The following is a 21,121-nucleotide window of genomic DNA, read 5'->3' as shown; positions in this document are numbered from 1 at the left end:
GATTTACAACTGGAATATTTCATTCAGTGATATCTAGGATTTGGTATTTTTAGTGTTCCCTTTATTTTTTTTTTGAGCAGTGTATATGAAATGTATGCCTAGAATGGATTTGTGTCTTCACTGTTATGTTTATAAAAAAAAATTGAAAAAAATAGGTTAAGGCCATGTTCACACCATCCTTTTTTAAATGCGGAACCGCCGCGATTTTCCCGCTGCGGGTCCGCAGCTGTTTTCCACGCAGGGTACATTACAATGTACCCTATGGAAAACAGGAACTGCTGTGCCCACATTGCGGAAAATCGTGAAAAAAGCCGCGCTGAATAGCCGCGGTAAAAAAGAAGTACCATGTCACTTCTTTTTGCGGAACTGCAGCGGTTCTGCACCCATTGACCTCCATTGTGAGGTCAAACCCGCAGTAAAACCCGCAGATGAAAAAAATATCTGCGGGTTTTCTGCGGTTTGTGGTGCAGAACCGCTGCAGTGTGGCTGCCCCCCCGTGCCCCAATCCCACCCCCCCATGCTCCGATGCCACCCCCCCGTGCTCCGACGCCCACACCCCCCCCCCCCCGTGCCCTCATCTCCCCCCCTTATACTTACCCGGCCTCCCGGTGTCCGTCTGGCCGTCTTCTCCCCGGGCGCCGCCATCTTGCAAAATGGCGGGTGCATGCGCAGTGCACCCGCCGAATATGCCGGCCGGCAGATTCGTTCCAAAGTGCATTTTGATCACTGAGATATAATCTATCTCAGTGATCAAAATAAAAAAAACAGTAAATGACCCCCCCCCCCCCCCCCCTTTGTCACCCCCATAGGTAGGGACAATAAAAAAACAAATAATTTTTTTTTTTTTTTTCCACTAAGGTTAGGTTAGGGGTAGGGTTAGGGGTAGGGTTAGGGTATTTTCAGCCATTTTAACCCTAAAAAACTTCCTAGAGAACACACAGACTCTGCATAGAAAACTGCATAAAAAAACGCACTAAAAAACGCATCAAAAAACGCATAAAAAAACGCACCAAAAAAGCACCTGCGTTTTCTGCCAAGAGCTGCGTTTTTTAGTGCAGAAAAAACAGCAGGGAAATCAGGAACGTGTGAACATAGCCTAAAAATGGAGTCATTCCATGTCAAGTGAACCAATAATTTTTACCTCTATATTTTTAATTCTTTTGAGGTTTTGTTATTTGATAATAGTGTGGCAGAGAATGCAAAATGTGAAGGAAAAAAAAATTCTAGAATTTTTTTTTTTATTATTGATTTTCAAAGCTCAGAAAAAGTGCGAATTTCTGTGTTGCCTGCCTTTACATTTCTCCTCATAACTTAGGCTAGAAAAAAGAGAAACAAAATAAACACCATTCTACTCAGAACTGTACAGGCTTTCACCAGATATGTCACAAGAGTATCTTTGGTAATATTTACCCATGCAAACGCAAACGCAAGATTTTAAAACGCATTTCCGAAAAAAAAGTTTAATTTCTAAATTTCAAAAACTGCCCATGTGCCTGCTATGCTCCTAGCCACATCTGTACCAAAATACAAGATGGGATCGTGATGGGATCATATTTAAAAAAAAACCAAAAAACTATTACAGTATCAATTCGAAAATCTCGAATTCAGATCTGTTCAGCATGTGGTCTAAAAGTGTGGGGTCTATATTTCCCAAATAATCCATGATTTTTAGATGTTACTGTATTATTTTATTACTAGCTGAAGAGCCCGGCGTTGCCTGGGCATAGTAAATATCTGTGGTTAGTTATAGCACCTCACTTCTCTTATTTTCCCATCACGCCTCTCATTTTCCCAATCACATCTTTCATTTTCCCCCTCACATCTCTCATTTTCTCCCTCACACCTCTCATTTTCTCCCTCACTCCTCTCATTCCCCCCTAACACTTGTCATTTCAACCTCACATCTGCCATTTTCTGATCACTCCACTATTTTTCCTCACTCCTCTCATTTTGCACTCACAACTTTTCATTTTCACCTCACACCTCTCATTTTCACCTCATCACCTCAGTATATACATGTTTGTCATCTCCCTTATATATAGTATACATCTGTATGTCATCTCCTGTATATAGTATATACCTGTATGTCATCTCCCCTGTATATAGTATATACCTGCTGTGTGTCATCTCCCCTATATATAGTATATACCTGAATGTCATCTCCTTCTATATATAGTATACTAGATTGTGGCCCGATTCTAACGCATCGGGTATTCTAGAATATGCATGTCCCCGTAGTATATGGACAATGATGATTCCAGAATTCGCGGCAGACTGTGCCCGTCGCTGATTGGTCGAGGCAACCTTTATGACATCATCGTCGCCATGGCAACCATTATGACATCATCGTCGCTGTGCCCGTTGCTGATTGGTCGAGGCCTGGCGGCCTCGAACAATCAGAGACGCGGGATTTCTACGTCGATGCTGTGCCGCCAGGCCGCCAGGCCTCGACCAATCAGAGACCCGGGATTTCCAGGACAGACAGACAGACAGACGGAAAAACCCTTAGACAATTATATATATAGATACCTGTATGTCATCTCCTCCTGTATATAGTATATACCTGTGTGTCATCTCCTCCTGCATATAGTATATACCTGCATGTCATCTTCTATATATAGCATATACCTGTATGTCATCTCCTCCTGTATATAGTATATACCTGTGTCATCTCCCCTGTATATAGTATATATCTGTATGTCATCTCCTCCTGCATATAGTATATACCTGCATGTCATCTTCTATATATAGCATATACCTGTATGTCATCTCCTCCTGTATATAGTATATACCTGTATGTCATCTCCTCCTGTATATATATGTACCTATATGTCATCTCCTCCTCTATATAGTATATACCTGTGTGTCATCTCTCCTGTATATAGTATATATCTGTGTGTCATCTCCCCTGTATATAGTATATACCTGTGTGTCATCTCCTCCTGTATTAGACCTCGTTCACACGTTATTTGCTCAGTATTTTTACCTCAGTATTTGTAAGCTAAATTGGCAGCCTGATAAATCCCCAGCCAACAGGAAGCCCTCCCCCTGGCAGTATATATTAGCTCACACATACACATAATAGACAGGTCATGTGACTGACAGCTGCCGTATTTCCTATATGGTACATTTGTTGTAGTTTGTCTGCTTATTAATCAGATTTTTATTTTTGAAGGATAATACCAGACTTGTGTGTGTTTTAGGGCGAGTTTCGTTTGTCAAGTTGTGTGTGTTGAGTTGCGTGTGGCGACATGCATGTAGCGACTTTTGTGAGATGAGTTTTGTGTAGCAACATGCGTGTAGCAACTTTTTGTGTGTCGAGTTGCATGTGACAGGTTAGTGTAGCAAGTTGTGTGCAGCAAGTTTTGCGCATGGCGAGTTTTGCGCGTTGCGAGTATTATGTGTGGTGCCTTTTGAGTATGTGCAAGTTTTGTGTGAGGCAACTTTTGCATGTGTTGCAACTTTTGTGCATGTGGCAATTTTTCCGCGTGTGCAAGTTTTGCGTGTGGCGAGTTTTTCATGAGGAGAATTTTGCACTTGTGGCGAGTTTTGCAAGAGCCTAGTTTTTGCATGTGGCGAGTTCCGCGCGGGGTTAAAATTTCACCTCACAACGTAGCCTATGACACTCTCAGGGTCCAGACGTGTGACTGTGCAAAATTTTGTTTCTGTAGCTGTGACGCCTCCAACACTTTTCCTTTCACTTTTTTCCCCATTATGTAGATAGGGGCAAAGTTGTTTGGTGAATTGGAACGCGCAGGGTTAAAATTTCGCCTCACAACATAGCCTATGACGCTCTCGGGGTCCAGACGTGTGACTGTGCAAAATTTTGTGGCTGTAGCTGCGACGGTGCAGATGCCAATCCCGGACATACACACACACACATACACACACACACACACACACACACACACACACACACACACACACACACACACACACACATTCAGCTTTATATAGTAGATGTTACAGCTTAGAAGCAGGAGAGGACAGAGGAGAAAGCTTTGTGGGGGCTGAGAATGACCAGGGGTAGACGGTGACTGCAGAGCAGATGACAGGCCGGCAGCTCCAGCCTCCACAGGCCGTATTCACACCAAATCTTATCATCCAGGAAACTCCTCAAATGGAGGGAGAAAAATATTCTTAACATCCAGTTCATGTATTGTACAAACCAGGACTACGGAGAGGAGGAGAGTTTGTGAAAACCTCGGTTACAGGAAGCAGAAAGGGGACTCGGCAATACCGGACTGTCATCCCATGTAGTGAACCAGAAATAAAAACAAGGGTTTTTTCATTCAGCAAAGAGAGTGACGTCAATGACATGGTAGAAGGCGGCACAAGATTGGTAATGGATGACAGAACTGGTGATGTGACCTGTGAATATGATCGGCGCTGGTGGCGGCTACTGGACTCTCCATAGATTGTGAAAATGAAGACGTAGAAAGGACTTTCCTGCAGCTTCTGGTCCAGCGCTGTCCTTTGTGTATCTAAGAAAACCAGACATTGTAAAAGTTACAAAAATCAGATATTGACACGGGTGGAGCCGCACACCATGACAGGCCGAACATACTCTGACACAAAAGGAAACGGCCACTGCTAGTAAGCGCTTATGGACAAGATGACATTTCACCCACTAGAAGGGACACATTGATGATAAAAGGCCAGTGTAAAAACCTACTATTGTTTGATTAGTTCATATTTTATAAAACGAGGACTTAACTACTGTACTATTCTTCTTAAACACTTCACAAATGACATGTTTAGTGATATAATAGAAAGAAAATTGTTAATGTATAAATAGGTGGTAAAAATATTGGTTCTTTTAATCTGGTTTTTAACATATAATTAGGATCAGACTGTATTTATAAATCACTTGAGGATATGATGACCTTTTTTCTTTTGGCTTGTTCAATGAATTCAGGTTGAAAATGCTGAGCAAGTTGTGTTATGATGATTAAGATCTATTTATTCTGGCACTGCAGGATTTGTTGTGTTTCTTTATTGTTGCATATAAATATTGAAGTCAATAAGTTGTAATTTGAAAAGAAAAAAGGAAGAAATTCACACAAACATAAAATCAGATGATTCAAGGCTTAAAAAAAGAAAATATAAATTTGATAGGTCCCAAGTTGAAACCCTGTACAAATATAAACAAGGACACGAGTAACACACATGCATGTTTTCACCATTTTAAAACATACGGGTTTTTTTACAATTGCGCATCAAAATTTAGAATTTGATTTCTCCAAAACATAATATAAAGAAACATAGACTTGTGACATACCAAATGAAAGTCTGTACCGTGCTGAGAAAAACGATGCCTCTCCCACCTCTTTATCGTAATTCTAGCCCGAGATATGATAAAAAATGTAAATCCATACCAGGCCAAAATCTGCGCTTTTTCAAAATTTTAGAAATCTGTAAAAAATTAACTGATCAAGAAAAAAATTCTAAACTTTTAATTTGTAATTAACTAAAGTTGTACTTCATAAAAACAAAAAATAAAACAAATCTAAAGACGTCAGAGAAAAAAAAAATCATATTTGGATCACTTGATATGGAATGACCCAATGATCAAAAGCCTGTACTGGTGAAAAGTGGAGCAGCTTCCCTTCCTAATTGACCAGACCCCATCTTTTTCTTCAGAGTTAATTTTTAGAAGAAACGCCACAATTTAGATATTTGCTATGAGCAACTGTGTCACTTTCCGTATTTTTAAACATGGGGTAAAAGGAAAAAGAAGTTGAACTACTTTCTGGGCACTTGTGTGTCAGTTGATTCCTAGTGATGGATTTGGAAGATTCACCTGATGTAATGAATTAGAACTTGCACAGCAGAGAGAATGGTTGACTGATGGGCGGCAGCTGCAGCCGAAACGAGCCGTGCCAAACTGAGCTTCTGAATCAACACATCCATGTAATGAGGAACACAAAGGCATGTTTTCAGAAGCCAGTGCTCTTTCCATGGCTGCCTTTTCTCACTATCTGTATTGGGGGGAGGACGCAGAATGTATGTGCACAAATATGTAAAATGTGTGTGCAAATTTCCTAGCAGAACAAACTGCACGGAGACTTTTAGCGATCAAGTGTTTGTACAATTTGTTATGGTGTTTTCTCTCAATTGTGTCATTGCAGATGTCTTGTCTTTATGCGGAGCGTTTCTTTCAAATGATATTCATTTGTGGAAAGCCCAAAAAGGAATTTGTAATAAACATATTCCTCCTTTTCCCAGGCACAGTTGTGATTGAAGAATCGTACCCATAGGCCTTTACTTTGATGTGCTTTTCTGATTTTCAGTGGTATATCCATAATTTATTAATGTTGTTGCTGCATTATTCATCTGGTGAGGTTATGCGGAAAGTGAATCCTGAGCACATAAATCATTTATGTTGTCTTCCTCGCTGGTAGGAGATGGCGCTTATTCGGAAAGCTTCAATGGCCTTTTCACAAGCATATTGTCCTTAATACTTCCCAAGTGTTTTACAGACGAGCAGTATCAAAATGAGACATGTTCATACAAGTGACAGAAATAAAATGTGTGTGTGTATACTCCATAAGTGTTCATGTAATATTTCATCGTCTAGTGTGCTTCTGCTGTGTTCTGCTGATGCTCAGGTCATACGAAAAAGTAGTAAACCATCAGGGTTTTTTTTTTTTTTACAAGTTCACGGAATAAAAGTGAAATTTTTAATATTTTTTTTCCTTTTAAATGTAATATTTTGAATGACATTTTTAACTGCATAAATCTTTGGCTATTAAATGATTAGTGTTCTTTTTTTTTCAATCTCTAATACCAATGTTGTTCCCTCAGGTGCCAACCAGTGGTCTAGACAAGGAGGTCAAACACCTTCTTCTCCCAGCTATGAAAATTCACTTCACTCCCTGGTAAGGGAAATGGTATTGTTATCAGACACGAACTGTGCTTTTCAAGTCCTTACATTTTTTTTTTATAGCTGCCCATTCAGTGAGGAAACCAACCATATGATGTTACAGATACATTCTTAGCAAGCAAATGGCCTGGTTTGGGTGAACAATATAAAACATATAGGGTGTGTCTGTCACCATCTGTTCCCGGTCGTCAAATCTTCCATTGGAGAGACAGCTGCTGCTAAATTACTGTTATGGGAGGCCAGTATCCTTCCATAAACCCACTGCTAATTTGCCGCGAGCGGGCGGGTTTGTGATAGAGCATGAGTTATTGGAATTGAAGGTGTTTTGCTACAGTTTAAAGGTAGAGAATGTGACCTGTGAAATGCGTTCTACCTACTATTGCTATTTGAGCAGAATGCACCATTTTGCTAACAAACTTTTTTCCCCCAAATGATTGTTATTTAAAGTCACTTATTCTTTATCATTAATCTAGGTGGCCCAATGAATGTAAACACATTTATTGAAGAGACACCTTTGTCTGCAGAAAACTTGGCTGCTTTATTTCAGAAATGTAGCTGAGCTGCAATACCATGCTTAGTCCATGTTCAGGGGGGCTCGATTTCTGAAAGAAAGTAGCCATGTTTTTCTAATCCTGTTCAACCTCTTTTAACGGTACCTGTCATCAGATTCATGCTGCCCGAACTACTGGTATCGACAATCAGACATTGGCTTCTCTATTCCGCCCAGAGTCATAGTTTGAGAGGACCACATCGGGCTAGTCCGATTTCTCCCTATAGTCGCCAGTTGACTTTTCACTGGGCTGAAATTAGTGTCTTGTATGGCTGCTTGTGGTTGGGGCAGCATGAATTGAACAAGTTTACTTTAAGTACTGAACACTAAACCTAGAATGGGGCAAATTTGTAGTTATATGGTGTTCATACACTGATTGAAAAAACCTGTTTTTTTATGAACGTGACGTTTATGTAGCACCTTTTCCAATTTGGAAAATTTGTGTGCATTCATCAACATTCTTCACCAGTTTTCTAGTTCACTCTGATCTGGCATTGAACCACATGCACAGTGGGCCAGTATTCCAACTCTTTTAAAGGGAATTTGTTAATTTGAACCCCTCAGACTTCTTAAGCATTTCTATGCGCATGTAGCCCGGATAAAATTTAACTCATTGTGGTACCTTTATATTTTTATTGCGTTGGCTGAATCTAGATAAATCCCCATTATATTGCAATATACAAATGAGTTGATAAGTGCATTTGGCAGGGGAATGCCGAAACTCTGCCTCTTCAGCTATTAACTTTATTGGTGTCTCCCTCTGTCAGTTGATCCCTAGCTGATTTTGCCTGTGATATCAGGTGCCAGACAAATAGTTTCGCACCTTTTCAGATGAGTGGTCTATTGGCTTCTACGCCTGTGCCCTCAGAAAAGCAATTTACTGCACAGAAGCTAAAAGAACCCTGATCTGCACAGGTGCGCAATTTCAGCTAGCGATCAATGGAGGGAAGCGCTAATATTGTTAACTGAGGAGGCAGACCTGCGATAAGTGCATTCTTCTGCCCACTGCACTTAATCAGTCATTTGCATACTGCAAAAAGCGATTTATTGAGATTCAACATTCACATATAAATGATTTAGTGGGGGGTCAACCTTACTTCCAAATTGACTTTAAATTGCCATTATATGCATTATTTTAAGCATTTCATAAAACAGATCATACTTTTCTGAATAATCATTCCTCAATATTTCCCCTACTTTGTTTAATAGGCTTGGCAGAGTACTAGGTCTTATTCTTCACCATTTATTTTGAAGCTTTTACACGCCATGAAGATTTTTCCATCTGTAGATTTTTTTTTGCCTTTCTCTACAGACTTCTGTATTAACTTGACTAACATTTCAGGCAGATTTAGCACTTCACTTATTTCCTCCTTTGCCCTTTAATTTATCATAACTTTTGCTCTGCTTCTTGTTCTGTCTTGACTTTGCCAGAAAAATCGCGTTGAACAGCAACTCCACGAGCATTTGCAAGATGCTATGTCATTCTTAAAGGATGTCTGTGAGGTAGTAGTATTTCTCTTCAGCCGGTGCCTTTTCTTTGTGACCGTGTATTCCTTTCTCAGTTTACTTTTCCCACGCTTTGCATGTTATAGATTTTTTTTTTTACTACTAAACACCCTATTTTGCAATCCTTTTGTGTAGCTTTTTAGTAACTGCATGCATATCTATGTGTACCTAGGTATGTGTTGTATAGGCAAGAGTTGTAGAGCCATAGAAAACATGATATTGCAAGATGTTTGCAGTTTGGTGCAGATCGCAGAGGACAATCTTTCATGGTCACTGATGTAAAGTACTGCATTATTGTGAAAGCTGGTCTATAAATCTGCAAACACTAATGATCTATCCGCTCCAAGTCTACAATATATTTAATCAGTGCCCTAAAAAATTGTCCATTGTGGCCTGTGGACATAGAAAAATACATGGGCATTCCATTGATGGCTAATCACATCTGCTCCATGTCGGCTGGAAACTCACATTGAGTGTTTTTTTTCTTTCGCTAAAGTACATCCAGCAGGATGGAGGAACACGAAGTCCTTGCTTTATATTTTCTGTTCTTTCTGGAATCACTTTCGCTCAAAAAACGATCCGAAGGGCTTATATTGTAGCAAGAGGTTAACCTCCAAATAAAACAATCAAAACATTTATGCAGTGATGCTAATAAGCCATACTTATGCTCTACCTAATATTGGCCTTACGCAGTGATTAGGTTTTAGTGGCCGCCTTATAACAGACAAAGTAGATGGGGGGCAGACACCTGCAGGACATCACTGATCTTCAGAGTGTTAATGTAGCATGTACCATACTTCTGAAGAGCTAACTGAAAGCCTTGTATTGTTCCTTGTGGAAATATTGACCTTGATTAAAGCCAGGAATATTACCCGGGTTCCCATCTGAAGGCTTTTCTGTTCCATTCATGTTAGATAATTTAGATTTGTAAAGAAAAACTTTTACACAGTTGCATGCACTAAATTCCGTACAACGTTTGGAAATCGTTTTACACTCTATTCACATGGCGTTTCTGGTTTATAATTACAACTGACATCGCCAGAAGAACGTCCTTTTAGTCCATCTTGGTTTGGGGGATTTGCATCTGCGTTTTTTTTTTTAAGCTGTAGTGAAAAGTTGTCGAACTCAATAATGTGGCAATTTATAAAGACACTTTTCTATAATGGGGGAGCCTATGCGACATGTATGTTAGTCGCACACGTTTGCCGTTAGTGTTTGGGAAACCTTTCCTGTTCCAAAACGAATCCAGAAACACTATGTGAATGGAGCCTTGAATGTATGTTTGCCCTCTAAGCTGAGTGAAATAATGTGGTGAATACTCTGTAACACTACAAGTAGATTTTTCATTTCTAAATATTTAATGATAGTGGCTACTATTATTTGCATGTTTTATATGAGTAGATATTGTGTCTTCTTTAGCTTTGGATTGCTCCCATACACGCCCTACATTATAAACAGACCTGAAGTGCACGTTTTGGAATAGAGTTCCACAATGTCTTCCATTTCTAGTTTGTTTCTTATGATGCTTGATGTGGCATTGCTGAGCAGTTGGCGTGGTATAATAAAAAATGTAATCTATTAAAGTAAACAGCTGGCAATAGTCTTGGCCTTTTATTGCCTTTCCAGCAGTCTCGAATGGAGGATCGTCTAGATCGACTTGATGATGCAATACACGTACTGCGGAACCATGCAGTCGGACCCTCCACAAGCATGCCCGCTGATATACACAGTTTACTGGGGGCAACACACAATGGACCCATTGTCAGCCTGACTTCAAATTATGGGACAGCTGGACTAGTACCAAACAGTCGACAGACATCAATGGTAAGTCCAGCGTTTTTGTATTTTACAGTAATTGTGGGTGATCTTGTTGTGTAACTTTTGACTACTATGGAAGCATGGAAGAAAAATGCTTCATAGTTTAGGACTGCATTAACTTTATTAATAACTTGCATTGTGATCTTTTTAGACACACTGACAAGATTATGTGGGGACACCTGCTACTAACGTCAAATTTGAGGTGCACATTTAGCCAGAAGTGAAGACTAAAAATGAAAAGCTTGCACACTCTGACCTTGTCAGTGGCCCATAAAATCCTGCTTTGCCATGCGCCGAAAGCAGACACTTTCTGCAGAGTATATTTTAGCTTATGCATGCATTTTTTCCAGATGTGTAATAATTGGCAGAACATTTTTCTCCTTGAAATACTGTGCAGAGAGATTGAATAGGAAAAGCAGTCAAGAGGGACTGAATTTCTAGCGTTCTGGTCTGGAAAAGCTGTTTATTGTAAATTGGAACTAGACTTCAATAGCAGATGCTGGCAGTATGCAGCTTGAATGTGAATGTTAGTTTGTGCAGGCCTAAAAAATTGTTTTAACTCTGCCCCCTCCCCCAGCCCCCCACTCCCCTCTAATTCTTACAAAAATGAAAAGGGACAGAGCACAGCTGTAGTGGAAGTAAAACTGGAAAGGAAACAATTTTAGATTAATCCCAAAGCAGTGTAAAATAATTCATTCCATCTTTGTTAAAGGTATTGGAAGAGTTTGAGGGTGGAAAACGGAAGAATAAGTGAAAAGTAGATTTCACAATTATTTTTGCCTGCACAGTTTAATTCTACTGTATGAAAATTTCATGTGTGAGACTAAGATCTGGGTCCGTATATGCACAATAACAAACCTTGAACCAAATTTATTGGCATCGGTAAAAGTAGTTTATTCTTAAAAATAAACTAAGGAATGCGTGCGATAGTAAAAGGATGGCCGTCCCTTGTATGCGGAGCTCATGAAGTGCATGCGTGTAAATCCTGATACCGCCAGATAAGCAGTCGGATATCTTTTATGTAATTTGTGATTCGTTTTTTAAGTAGCTTTACAGGCAACATATTTGAATTCTGAGAAGTGAAGCTTATTTTTTCCTAATGTCTTCTCATGTTGCATTTTTTAAGTTAAATTGTGCTTAAATTAAATTTAGCAAGAGTAGATCATCTTGGCAGAGGATGCTGGGCTTACCTAGGTGGCAGAGGTGCGGTGGCAGAGGTGCGGTGGCGGGGGTGTGGCAGCAGAGGAGGCGCAGGAAGCGGGGTCCCTTTCCCCGGTATGGTGATGCAGCAGGCCCGGTATGCAGCAGAGCCGGGTGAATCCTCTTGTTATCGGTGGGCGCGGCCATCTTCCTGAGGCCGCGCGTGTGCAGATGAAGCGCTCTGCTCCCGGGGCTTCAGGAAAATGGCCGCGCGTGCGCAGATGGAGATCGCGGCGGCCATTTTCCTGATGCCCCGGGAAGCAGAGCGCTCCATCTGCGCACGCGCGGCCTCCGGAAAATGGCCGCCACCACCGATAACAAGAGGATTCACCCGGCTCTGCTGCATACCGGGCCTGCTGCATCACCATACCGGGGAAAGGGACCCCGCTTACTGGGCCTCTGCCGCCACACCCCCGCAACCGCACCTCTGCCACCGGACCTCTGCCACCGCACCTCTGCCACCTAGGTAAGCCTGCATTGCGACTATTAGACGCACCCCCCATTTTCCCCCCTTTTTTGGGGGGGAAAAAGTGCGTCTTTTAATCCGAAAAATACGGTATTTATGTTTTTTGTTTTTTTTTATAAACGTCACCATATAGTTTACTACTATGGGTTGTTACAAACACAGCAGTACCAAATATGTGTTGATTTTCTGAGGATCTTTTTTTTTTTTTTATATCCTTCGTCCGGCTGAGTAGGAACAATTGTAACTATTCCGTTTTAAAATTGCAATAACTTTTTTTTTCGAAAAGCCGTAGAGGGCTGAAATTTCGTGACATCTCTGCAGTTTTGGTCCAGAATATAATGGCCAAATTTCAATAAAATATATATGAAGGTACAATTGTACCTCTGCAGCCTGTTCACGTTGTAAAATTATGCAGCCTGACGAAGGTTAAAGATAAACCAATTTTATTATTAAAACTTGGCTGAGAAAAACCGATGGTTGCAAAATTTAGGTGTGGCTTTACGTTTTTTAATTTTTTGCAACTTTTTTATGCCATATTGAAAGCTTTGATGATTCTGACCCTACGTCAGAGAAGAGAAGTGTAAGGCTATGCTCACATGGTCAAGAACGGGCAGCTCTTTGGACGCAGCACGTGTCCGCTCCGTCCAAAGCGCTGCCGCAGGCTTTTGAGCACAGACGATTCTGCATGTGTTCATTGAAATGTGCGGAATCCTACGACGCCCAATACATTGGACTGGTGATATTTATCTTGCGGAGACTGAGTGTCTCCACAAGATAAATTGACATGCTGCGGTCTCGAAAGACGTGTCGCATGTTCGTATCTGCAGGGAGGCGTCCCTGCACTCATAGTGGAAATGGGATTTCTTCAAATCCCATCCACTATGCTGTAACATCTGGCCGCTGTGGGTTGGACGCTGCAGATATACGCAATGTCCAACCCGCAGCGTTTCCTGACCCTTACTAAAGAATGTTATAACCTGGGAAATGAGGATGGGGTAAACTGACCATCACCTTTTGAAAATGGTGGATCCTGTGTTAACTTCTGTATATAAAGGGGTTACCTGTCATAATACTGTCTGTGATGATAATGACTGCTGAAAAGTCTTCTGTGGAGGACATTAAGGGTCAGTCCTGATGGGTTTAGTGGCTAGTGTGAAAATTGCAAGATTTACATTTTTTTTTTAGACAGATATTTTTTCAATTCACTGTCATCATCATGTTTAAATACATTTAATAAAAACCTATTTCAAGCAGTTCTCTTTCAGGGCCTGGTTGTGTGTTTTTTCTTTGAAGTAAACACATTTAGAGACCCATGAAGAGGAGACATAACGTGAGCCATCTCTAGCTGATAGATGGCGTCCACAGTAGTCGAGGACTGTGAGACTTTTTGATAATGAATAAAGTATTACCGTAATTCTTTTTTTAAGTGTCGTATTTTTCAGCTGTTGGTGAAGGAACTATAAAATAGCAGTCAAGTAACCCCAAGACTTCGGCTTGTTAATATGGAGTATTCATTTGAAAGGATTCACTCCTTGGGATTTTTTTAAACTGATTTTCCATTGTAAACTATTTAGGTTGAATTTGCCTTTTATGCCTCTGGGATGAAGATGTCATATTTGTGACTCATGTTAGTCTGAGTTCTCCTACATTGTATTGTTCTTTTTACGCTGTAGGTTTTTCTGATCAAGGGCTGCCCCCACAGTAATAGATGCCATTGTAACACCTAACACTTGTGTAATTTGTGCCCGCTCCATGTGGTGGAACTGCCCAGACAAGGGCACTTTTGTATAAGCTTCTCTTATGAAAGCAGTTGCTGGTTGACTGTTCATGAAAATTACAGCAGAATCTGTGAGCAGTTCAAAGGCCGGTGTAGGTCTGTTTGTTGTAGTCTGGTTTTATTAGGGAGCGAGGTCTCTAATCATGGATCTGTATACAAGAGCGCCTTGGAGCAACAGCCTTCTCTAGTCAAATAGCAGACTGTCAGCTGTATGGTAATGAGCTGTACAATTAAAGCGCCATCCTATCACGCCTTGCTGAGAAGGCCACTCTGCCCAGACAAAGGGCTGTTTGTACACCTGTTGTGTGTGGACATTGCATCTTAATGGCTTTAACCCTTTGGGCATTGTGAAGCCCTGCAAGTGAGATTGACACTAGAGGCGTTGAAATAACAGAACAAAGCAAAGGCTTAGTGCAAGTTAAAAAGGACAACACTGGTTGTGAAAGTTACATTCTTCAGGGAAACACGCAAGAGCCATTTGCAAGTGCAATCTAGTTACAGATAGACAGAAAGGAAGTCATGCTAATTTGATTAAGCTTGGCTCTTTGAGTAAAGTGACGTAATGGGAAAGATGTTAACCATCTCCATAATTCAAAATACAAATTTGGGAACCTGGGAAAACCTGGGAAATTGAAAGCATGTCAAAGGACACTTTGAATGCTGGATGTTATAATGTTTGTCTTGGAAACCATCTAAAGCATCTGTATTACCTCTCCTTTTCATGACTGTTAAAACAGATTTGCTCCATTACAATATTAATAGGCCAAAAATACTCCCATAATATGATGAATATTTTACAACTATGTGGGAGGAAGATGACTCATGTTAAATTGCCAAATCTGTAAATGTTCATCAAGGTGTGACTAGATATTTCAAATATAGGTAATTATTTTAAAGTCTACATACACAGGATGTTTCTTTTTTATTACTGTTTTGGGCTTCAGAAATCCTAAAAACATGCGCAGAACAAAAAAAAAAATAATTTAAACCCCCTGAAAATTGGATTGTGTGAAGGCGGTCATGAGCTCGAGTTTTTGAGAATATTTTCATGTGTTCTACTTGCAGAGTCAGAAAGCAGGCTCATAGAAAAATGACAAGTTAGGCTGGCTCAGACGAGTGTATGTAATAGTTAGTTTTTAGTGATGAGCGAATATACTCGTTACTCGAGATTTCCCGAGCACGTTCGGGGGTCCTCCGAGTATTTTTTAGTGCTCGGAGATTTAGTTTTCGTCGCCGCAGCTGAATGATTTACATCTATGAGCCAGCTTGATTACATGTGGGGATTCCCTAGCAACCAGGCAACCCCCACATGTACTTATGCTGGCTAGTAGCTGTAAATCATTTAGCTGGGGCAAGAAAAACTGAATCTCCAAGCACTAAAAAATACTAGGAGGACCCCCGAGCATGCTCGGGAAATCTCGAGTAACGAGTATATTCGCTCATCACTATTAGTCTTTCATCCCGAACAAGCAGAAGATTTTTTTTTATGTTTTTCATATGTCTTATTTTTTTTTTTGTAAAAAAAAAATAAATAAAAGACCAAACCGTGTTTTGTAAATTGTAATTGGATCAGTAAGAGTACTCCACTTGGATGGTGTCCGTTATCTAATGTTTTACTTTATTTTTTTAAAGCACCCATTAAATTTAATGAGCGAGTCTGATTAGAAAAATAGATCAGAATAGTGCATTCTATGATTTTTATTTTCATCTGAATTACCCCATTCACTTCTTTTGGTTTGTGTGCGGTCCGTATTCTGTCCGTTGTGCATATGAACGAAACATACACTCGTCTAAATGATAAAGAACTAGCGAACAAAGGAGCATAAACACTAAAATTATTTCAACAAATATATATATTTTATTAGATACAAATATCAAAATGTAACAGACAGATATTTAACATACATGACAGAACACATAAAAAAAATCCACCATGTGGAGAGGAGGAAAGCCAACCAGTACACTAAAGGTAAGGCACACATCCGTAATCCGACCTGGGCAAGTATCAGCAGAAAGTATCTGGGATATCAGTAGTCCTATAATAAGGAATCGTCTCCCAGGTACCAGGGCCCCATATTAGACATATTAGAATAGAAATCATACGTCCCATATGTAAACATATCTCTAAAGGTACCTTCACACTGAACGATATCGCTAGCGATCCGTAACGTTGCAGCGTCCTGGCTAGCGATATCGTTGAGTTTGACAGGCAGCAGCGATCTGGATCCTGCTGTGACATCGTTGGTCGGAGCAGAAAGTCCAGAACTTTATTTCGTCGCTGGACTCCCGCAGATATCGCTGAATCGGTGTGTGTGACGCCGATTCAGCGATGTCTTCACTGGTAACCAGGGTAAACATCGGGTTACTAAGCGCAGGGCCGCGCTTAGTAACCCGATGTTTACCCTGGTTACCAGCGTAAACGTAAAAAAAAAAAACACTACATACTTACATTCCGGTGTCTGTCCTCCGGCGTTCTGCTTCTCTGCACTAGCGCCGGCCGGAAAGCAGAGCACAGCGGTGACGTCACCGCTCTGCTTTCCGGCTGGTGCTCACAGTCAGTGCAGAGAAGCACAGCGCCGGGGGACAGACACCGGAATGTAAGTATGTAGTGTTTGTTTTTTTTTACGTTTACGCTGGTAACCAGGGTAAACATCGGGTTACTAAGCGCGGCCCGGATCCTTCAGACGGAACCTGAAAACTCATCTCTTCAGGAAAGCCTACAGCCTGCACTGACACCGCTGCTGCCTCATCACCAACGAAGCTACCGCCTCACCAACACCGGAGCTACCGCCTCACCAACACCGGAGCTACCGCCTCACCAACACCGGAGCTCCTGCAACCCTCAACCTACTGTCTCCTTCCCCATAATCCTGTAGAATGTAAGCCCGCAAGGGCAGGGTCCTCGCCCCTCTGTATCAGTCCGTCATTGTTAGTTTGTTTACTGTATGTGATATTTGTAACTTGTATGTAACCCCTTCTCATGTACAGCACCATGGAATCAATGGTGCTATATAAATAAATAATAATAATAATAATAATAATAGAGGGGACTTGTACAGGCAATAGACATTACCGCATAACAGAGATCACAGTTCAAAACAGATACCAGGAGGAATGAGGGCCCTGCCCGCAAGCTTACAATCTATGAGTTTCATTTTAATCAGCAGGCACATGTTATCTGCTGGTCTATTGTTTGTGTAATTCTGGTGTCAGAGTTAAATTTACCATGAATTGTAATCTAACATGATCTAAGGGTACCGTCACACAGTGCAATTTTGATCGCTACGACGGCACGATTCGTGACGTTCGAGCGATATAGTTACGATATCGCAGTGTCTGACACGCTCCTGCGATCAGGGACCCCGCTGAGAATCGTACGTCGTAGCAGATCGTTTGAAACTTTCTTTCGTCGTCTAGTGTCCCGCTGTGGTGGCATGATCGCATGGTGTAACATATATTGTATACGATGTGCGCATAGTAACCAACGGCTTCTACATCGCACATACGTCATGAAATTATCGCTCCAGCGTCGTATATTGCAAAGTGTGACAGCAGTCTACGACGCTGGAGCGATATTGTTACGATGCTGGAGCGTCACGAATCGTGCCGTCGTAGCGATCAAAATTGCACTGTGTGATGGTACCCTAAGTCTTTTAAGTTGAGGATTAGTCCAGTCAAAATACCGTTTGACCCGGAACTAATTCCAAGAAAGCGGTTTATGACTTTTTTTATTACTATTATATGTGGGGAACAACATATTAAGTTTTCCAAAAATTGATCACCACAAAGGTCCTAACTATGACGTCATAAGACAATGACAGCCATCGCACTAAAGATAACGAATATTTCCCTATTTCAAAGCTGTAGCTTTAGGTTACAGAAGAGTTTGCATTTTGTATACTATATATTTTCATATAACAATTTTTATACAAAGTTTTATACTAACTACATGGACAGGCGAGGTCATGACGTCATCAATGACGTCATGACATATATGTACATTTCTAGAAATTATAGAATTAATACACAGTGCATTTTAAGACCTACTTCATCAATGAATAAGCGTGTCAAGTCAATAGTCACTATTTTCATCATCAGACTTCTTCCTCACTCATATTGTCACAATGCCCTTCTCGACATGGTCCGCATACCCGTGAACAGGTAAGTCCGTGTCTTTTGCAAGTGCACCGAAGTGTACTACAACCACGAGAACAATTGCAGTGAATTATTTTCAGAAGTGTTTCTGGCGCTGGTGAAGTATCCATCATCACTGGAACTAGACTGTTGTTCTGCAATTCCCATCCCCATTCAGTAGTGTCCATGGCCTCACCATAGTCCATCCAAAGCATCACTTGGAGGTAACTCCGAAGGGCATGATACTTCGTTGCAGAGGAGGTCGGTGGCAGTCGTTCAGGTGTAACAAAGATTTTGGCTGAACCAACTTTTTTGCAGAGAGTAGAATACCTCATTGCAGACAGATTGTCTCCAGGTTTTCCCCCCGAACAATGCCACCATCACTTTACACCCAGCGTCTTTAATCTCAGCTCTGTTTTTGTTAGGTGTGGAAAAGATTTTAGCACAGCTATTTAAGACAGAGTCTCCCTTCAAAACCTTGTGTTGACCGAGTTTTTTTCCGATTCCAAAAAAACGCGGAAGTGGTATCGCAACCCGTGAATGCATGAAGGAACAATAGACTGCTGCAGACATGGTTTGCCAGGAACTTCTTCATAACCTTAATGTCATATACTGTTACAGGACTCCCTTTATCTGAGTAGAAATAAAGCTTGTTGCTATCGCTGGTTGACACGTGATGAAGTAACAACACCAAAAGATCTGTATCTTCGCCAATGAGACTAGTACTCTTGTTGGATGACATTGACACTGCTACCTTATCAATCTCCACATCTGCATCCCCCTCTGATTGTATTACGTGGCAACCTCTGTCATTCATGCGCTGTGAAACGAGATTGATAAGAGACTGTTTGTTCTCCACATTCGAAAGGAAGTCCTCCTTTTTCCCGACAAATTTCGTTCCTTCAGCAATGTTCACTTTACTTGTTCGTTTTTTGCGCTGTCGCTGATGGGTAATGTCCTTAGTGTTTGGTCCTCCAATGTAACCATCAAATACTATCGTAGCCTTACCATAGTGCTTTAGTGTGAAAGATGCATAGTCTTCAGCGATTGAACAATATGTCTTTCCTTCTGACCACTTCAGTCGATGGAGAAGAGAACCTCCGTCAGGAACATAATGTTCCACTTCTGGTACATCCTTTAGTACTGCGTCATCTGAACTCTGTTCTTTTATAGCAGCCATAAGTTGTGCTTTGTTTGGTTTGCGTAAGAGATGTTTTGCCTCAAAGAGGGATGGTGGGTATGATGAAAGTTCATAGGCCATCACCTCATCAAGGGAAAGATCAGCAGTTTGAGACACCACAAGAAACCTTTAGAACAAAAGAGCGGGGTCTATTGTTTTGTCCTTAGCAACGTCAATAGCCTCACTGGATGCCAGGGTCTTGGCTTTCATTGACCGCTTGTACTTAACTGAAAACAGTGGTTGACCCTCCATTGTTGCCACTATTTCTCTGCCAATGGTGAACAGGTTATGGACATTCACATCCTTATTTGCATTGACACTGGTGATAATGTTGTGAAGAGACACTTCATCAGAGAAAGGTAAAAAGGTCATGAGTTTATCTGCAATTTTCTCCAGGTCTTCACGATCTCTTCTCGTCCTTGACGTTCTTGCCTTCTTGTGTTGTTCATTGATGACAAAGTTCTGGCGAGTGAAATCCTGCATTGCATCACTGTAGGAAAAGGACACTGGCACAGACAGAGTCCACAAGGCCCTCTGATGTTCACTTCCTCTGGTGAGTCCTCCTGCAGTTTTTAGGGAGCGCATCAGAGCTTGCTCGATGATTAGGTCGCAACCCAGGCCTGCCCAGTACTGATCAGTCCGCCTTACAACATGCAAGCCATTCATAAATCTATGGAAGACTGATTGCATATCATCTTCGAGTGGTCATAGACTGGAGGTAAAGGTAGGCGGCCTTCACATAGTTCCCATGCCCAGCAGCTGCAAGAATGGGCAAACATTTGGCTACAGCATGAAGGTGCATCAGCCAGGATCCTGTACGATCGGCCTCGATAAGCTCCCTTGCAATTCCAACCATCTGTTGGTAATTCAGCCATAGTTTACTGGTGCGAGAGTGAGCGAATAATCCATTTCTTTTGGTGGACAAGAGGTGGACTATTTCACTAAGGCAGGTAGAAGTGATGACCGAATTCAAGTCACTCTCCCCTGTCAGTGTCCGAGCATACAACTGCTCAAGTTCTTGCAACAGGTCTGCAAAACCGGGATGGTCACAAAGTACTTTGTCTGCAACTTGCTGAGTAAGACACTGATCAAGGAAGAGATGGCCACGTACTGCACACTGAACTGCCTTTCCAGTCATGAAGTGTTGCACAACATTGTCACAGTAAATTGTTCCCAATATCTTTTTGATTCCACTCCCATCCATCAACGTTCCTATGGCACCCATAAGATTCATCAATGTGTGAAAGCTCCCGAGCATCAGGACAACATCTCGAACCCGGCTGTCTTCAGGCACCTCGTGTTTGATTTCTGACGCTTTCCAGTACAGTAGCTGATCGAATGTAACAACTGCAGCGGATCGGTGTTTATCAGCAAGGTTGCACAGATACTCAAGAGTAGAGAAGATACATGACTTGTCTCCGGAATACATGTCAATGATGGGCAGGAAGATTACCGAAGACGACCCCGAGTGATCACAGTCTTTATGTACCATGTGCATCATTCCATTCCAGCTCGGTGCAGACTGTTTGAAGCGTAAAGACATCTCCCACAATACATCAACACAATGGTCAATGGCGTCGAGAAATGGCAAGGGCTTGAATTTT

General features: G+C 41.3%; 1 protein-coding gene across 10 annotated transcripts in view; it reads left to right on the top strand.

The window, feature by feature from the left end:
* TCF12 (transcription factor 12) overlaps window positions 1-21,121 on the top strand; it is a 440,208-nt gene that overhangs the window by 407,199 nt on the left and 11,888 nt on the right. For 4 of the 10 annotated variants that reach the window (XM_069765926.1, XM_069765929.1, XM_069765934.1 and 1 more), the window contains 3 exons: window positions 6,808-6,881; window positions 8,868-8,939; window positions 10,569-10,766. In XM_069765926.1, coding sequence (XP_069622027.1) covers window positions 6,808-6,881; window positions 8,868-8,939; window positions 10,569-10,766 — 344 coding nt within the window. The remainder of the gene's footprint in view (window positions 1-6,807; window positions 6,882-8,867; window positions 8,940-10,568; window positions 10,767-21,121) is intronic. The other 6 variants (XM_069765930.1, XM_069765927.1, XM_069765933.1 and 3 more) reach the window with 3 other exon arrangements.

Source organism: Ranitomeya imitator, chromosome 4, assembly GCF_032444005.1.
Source record: "Ranitomeya imitator isolate aRanImi1 chromosome 4, aRanImi1.pri, whole genome shotgun sequence".
Classification (NCBI taxonomy): Eukaryota; Metazoa; Chordata; class Amphibia; order Anura; family Dendrobatidae; genus Ranitomeya; species Ranitomeya imitator.
Note: the sequence above shows the minus strand (reverse complement) of the source record. Positions and strands in the feature narration are given on the sequence as shown.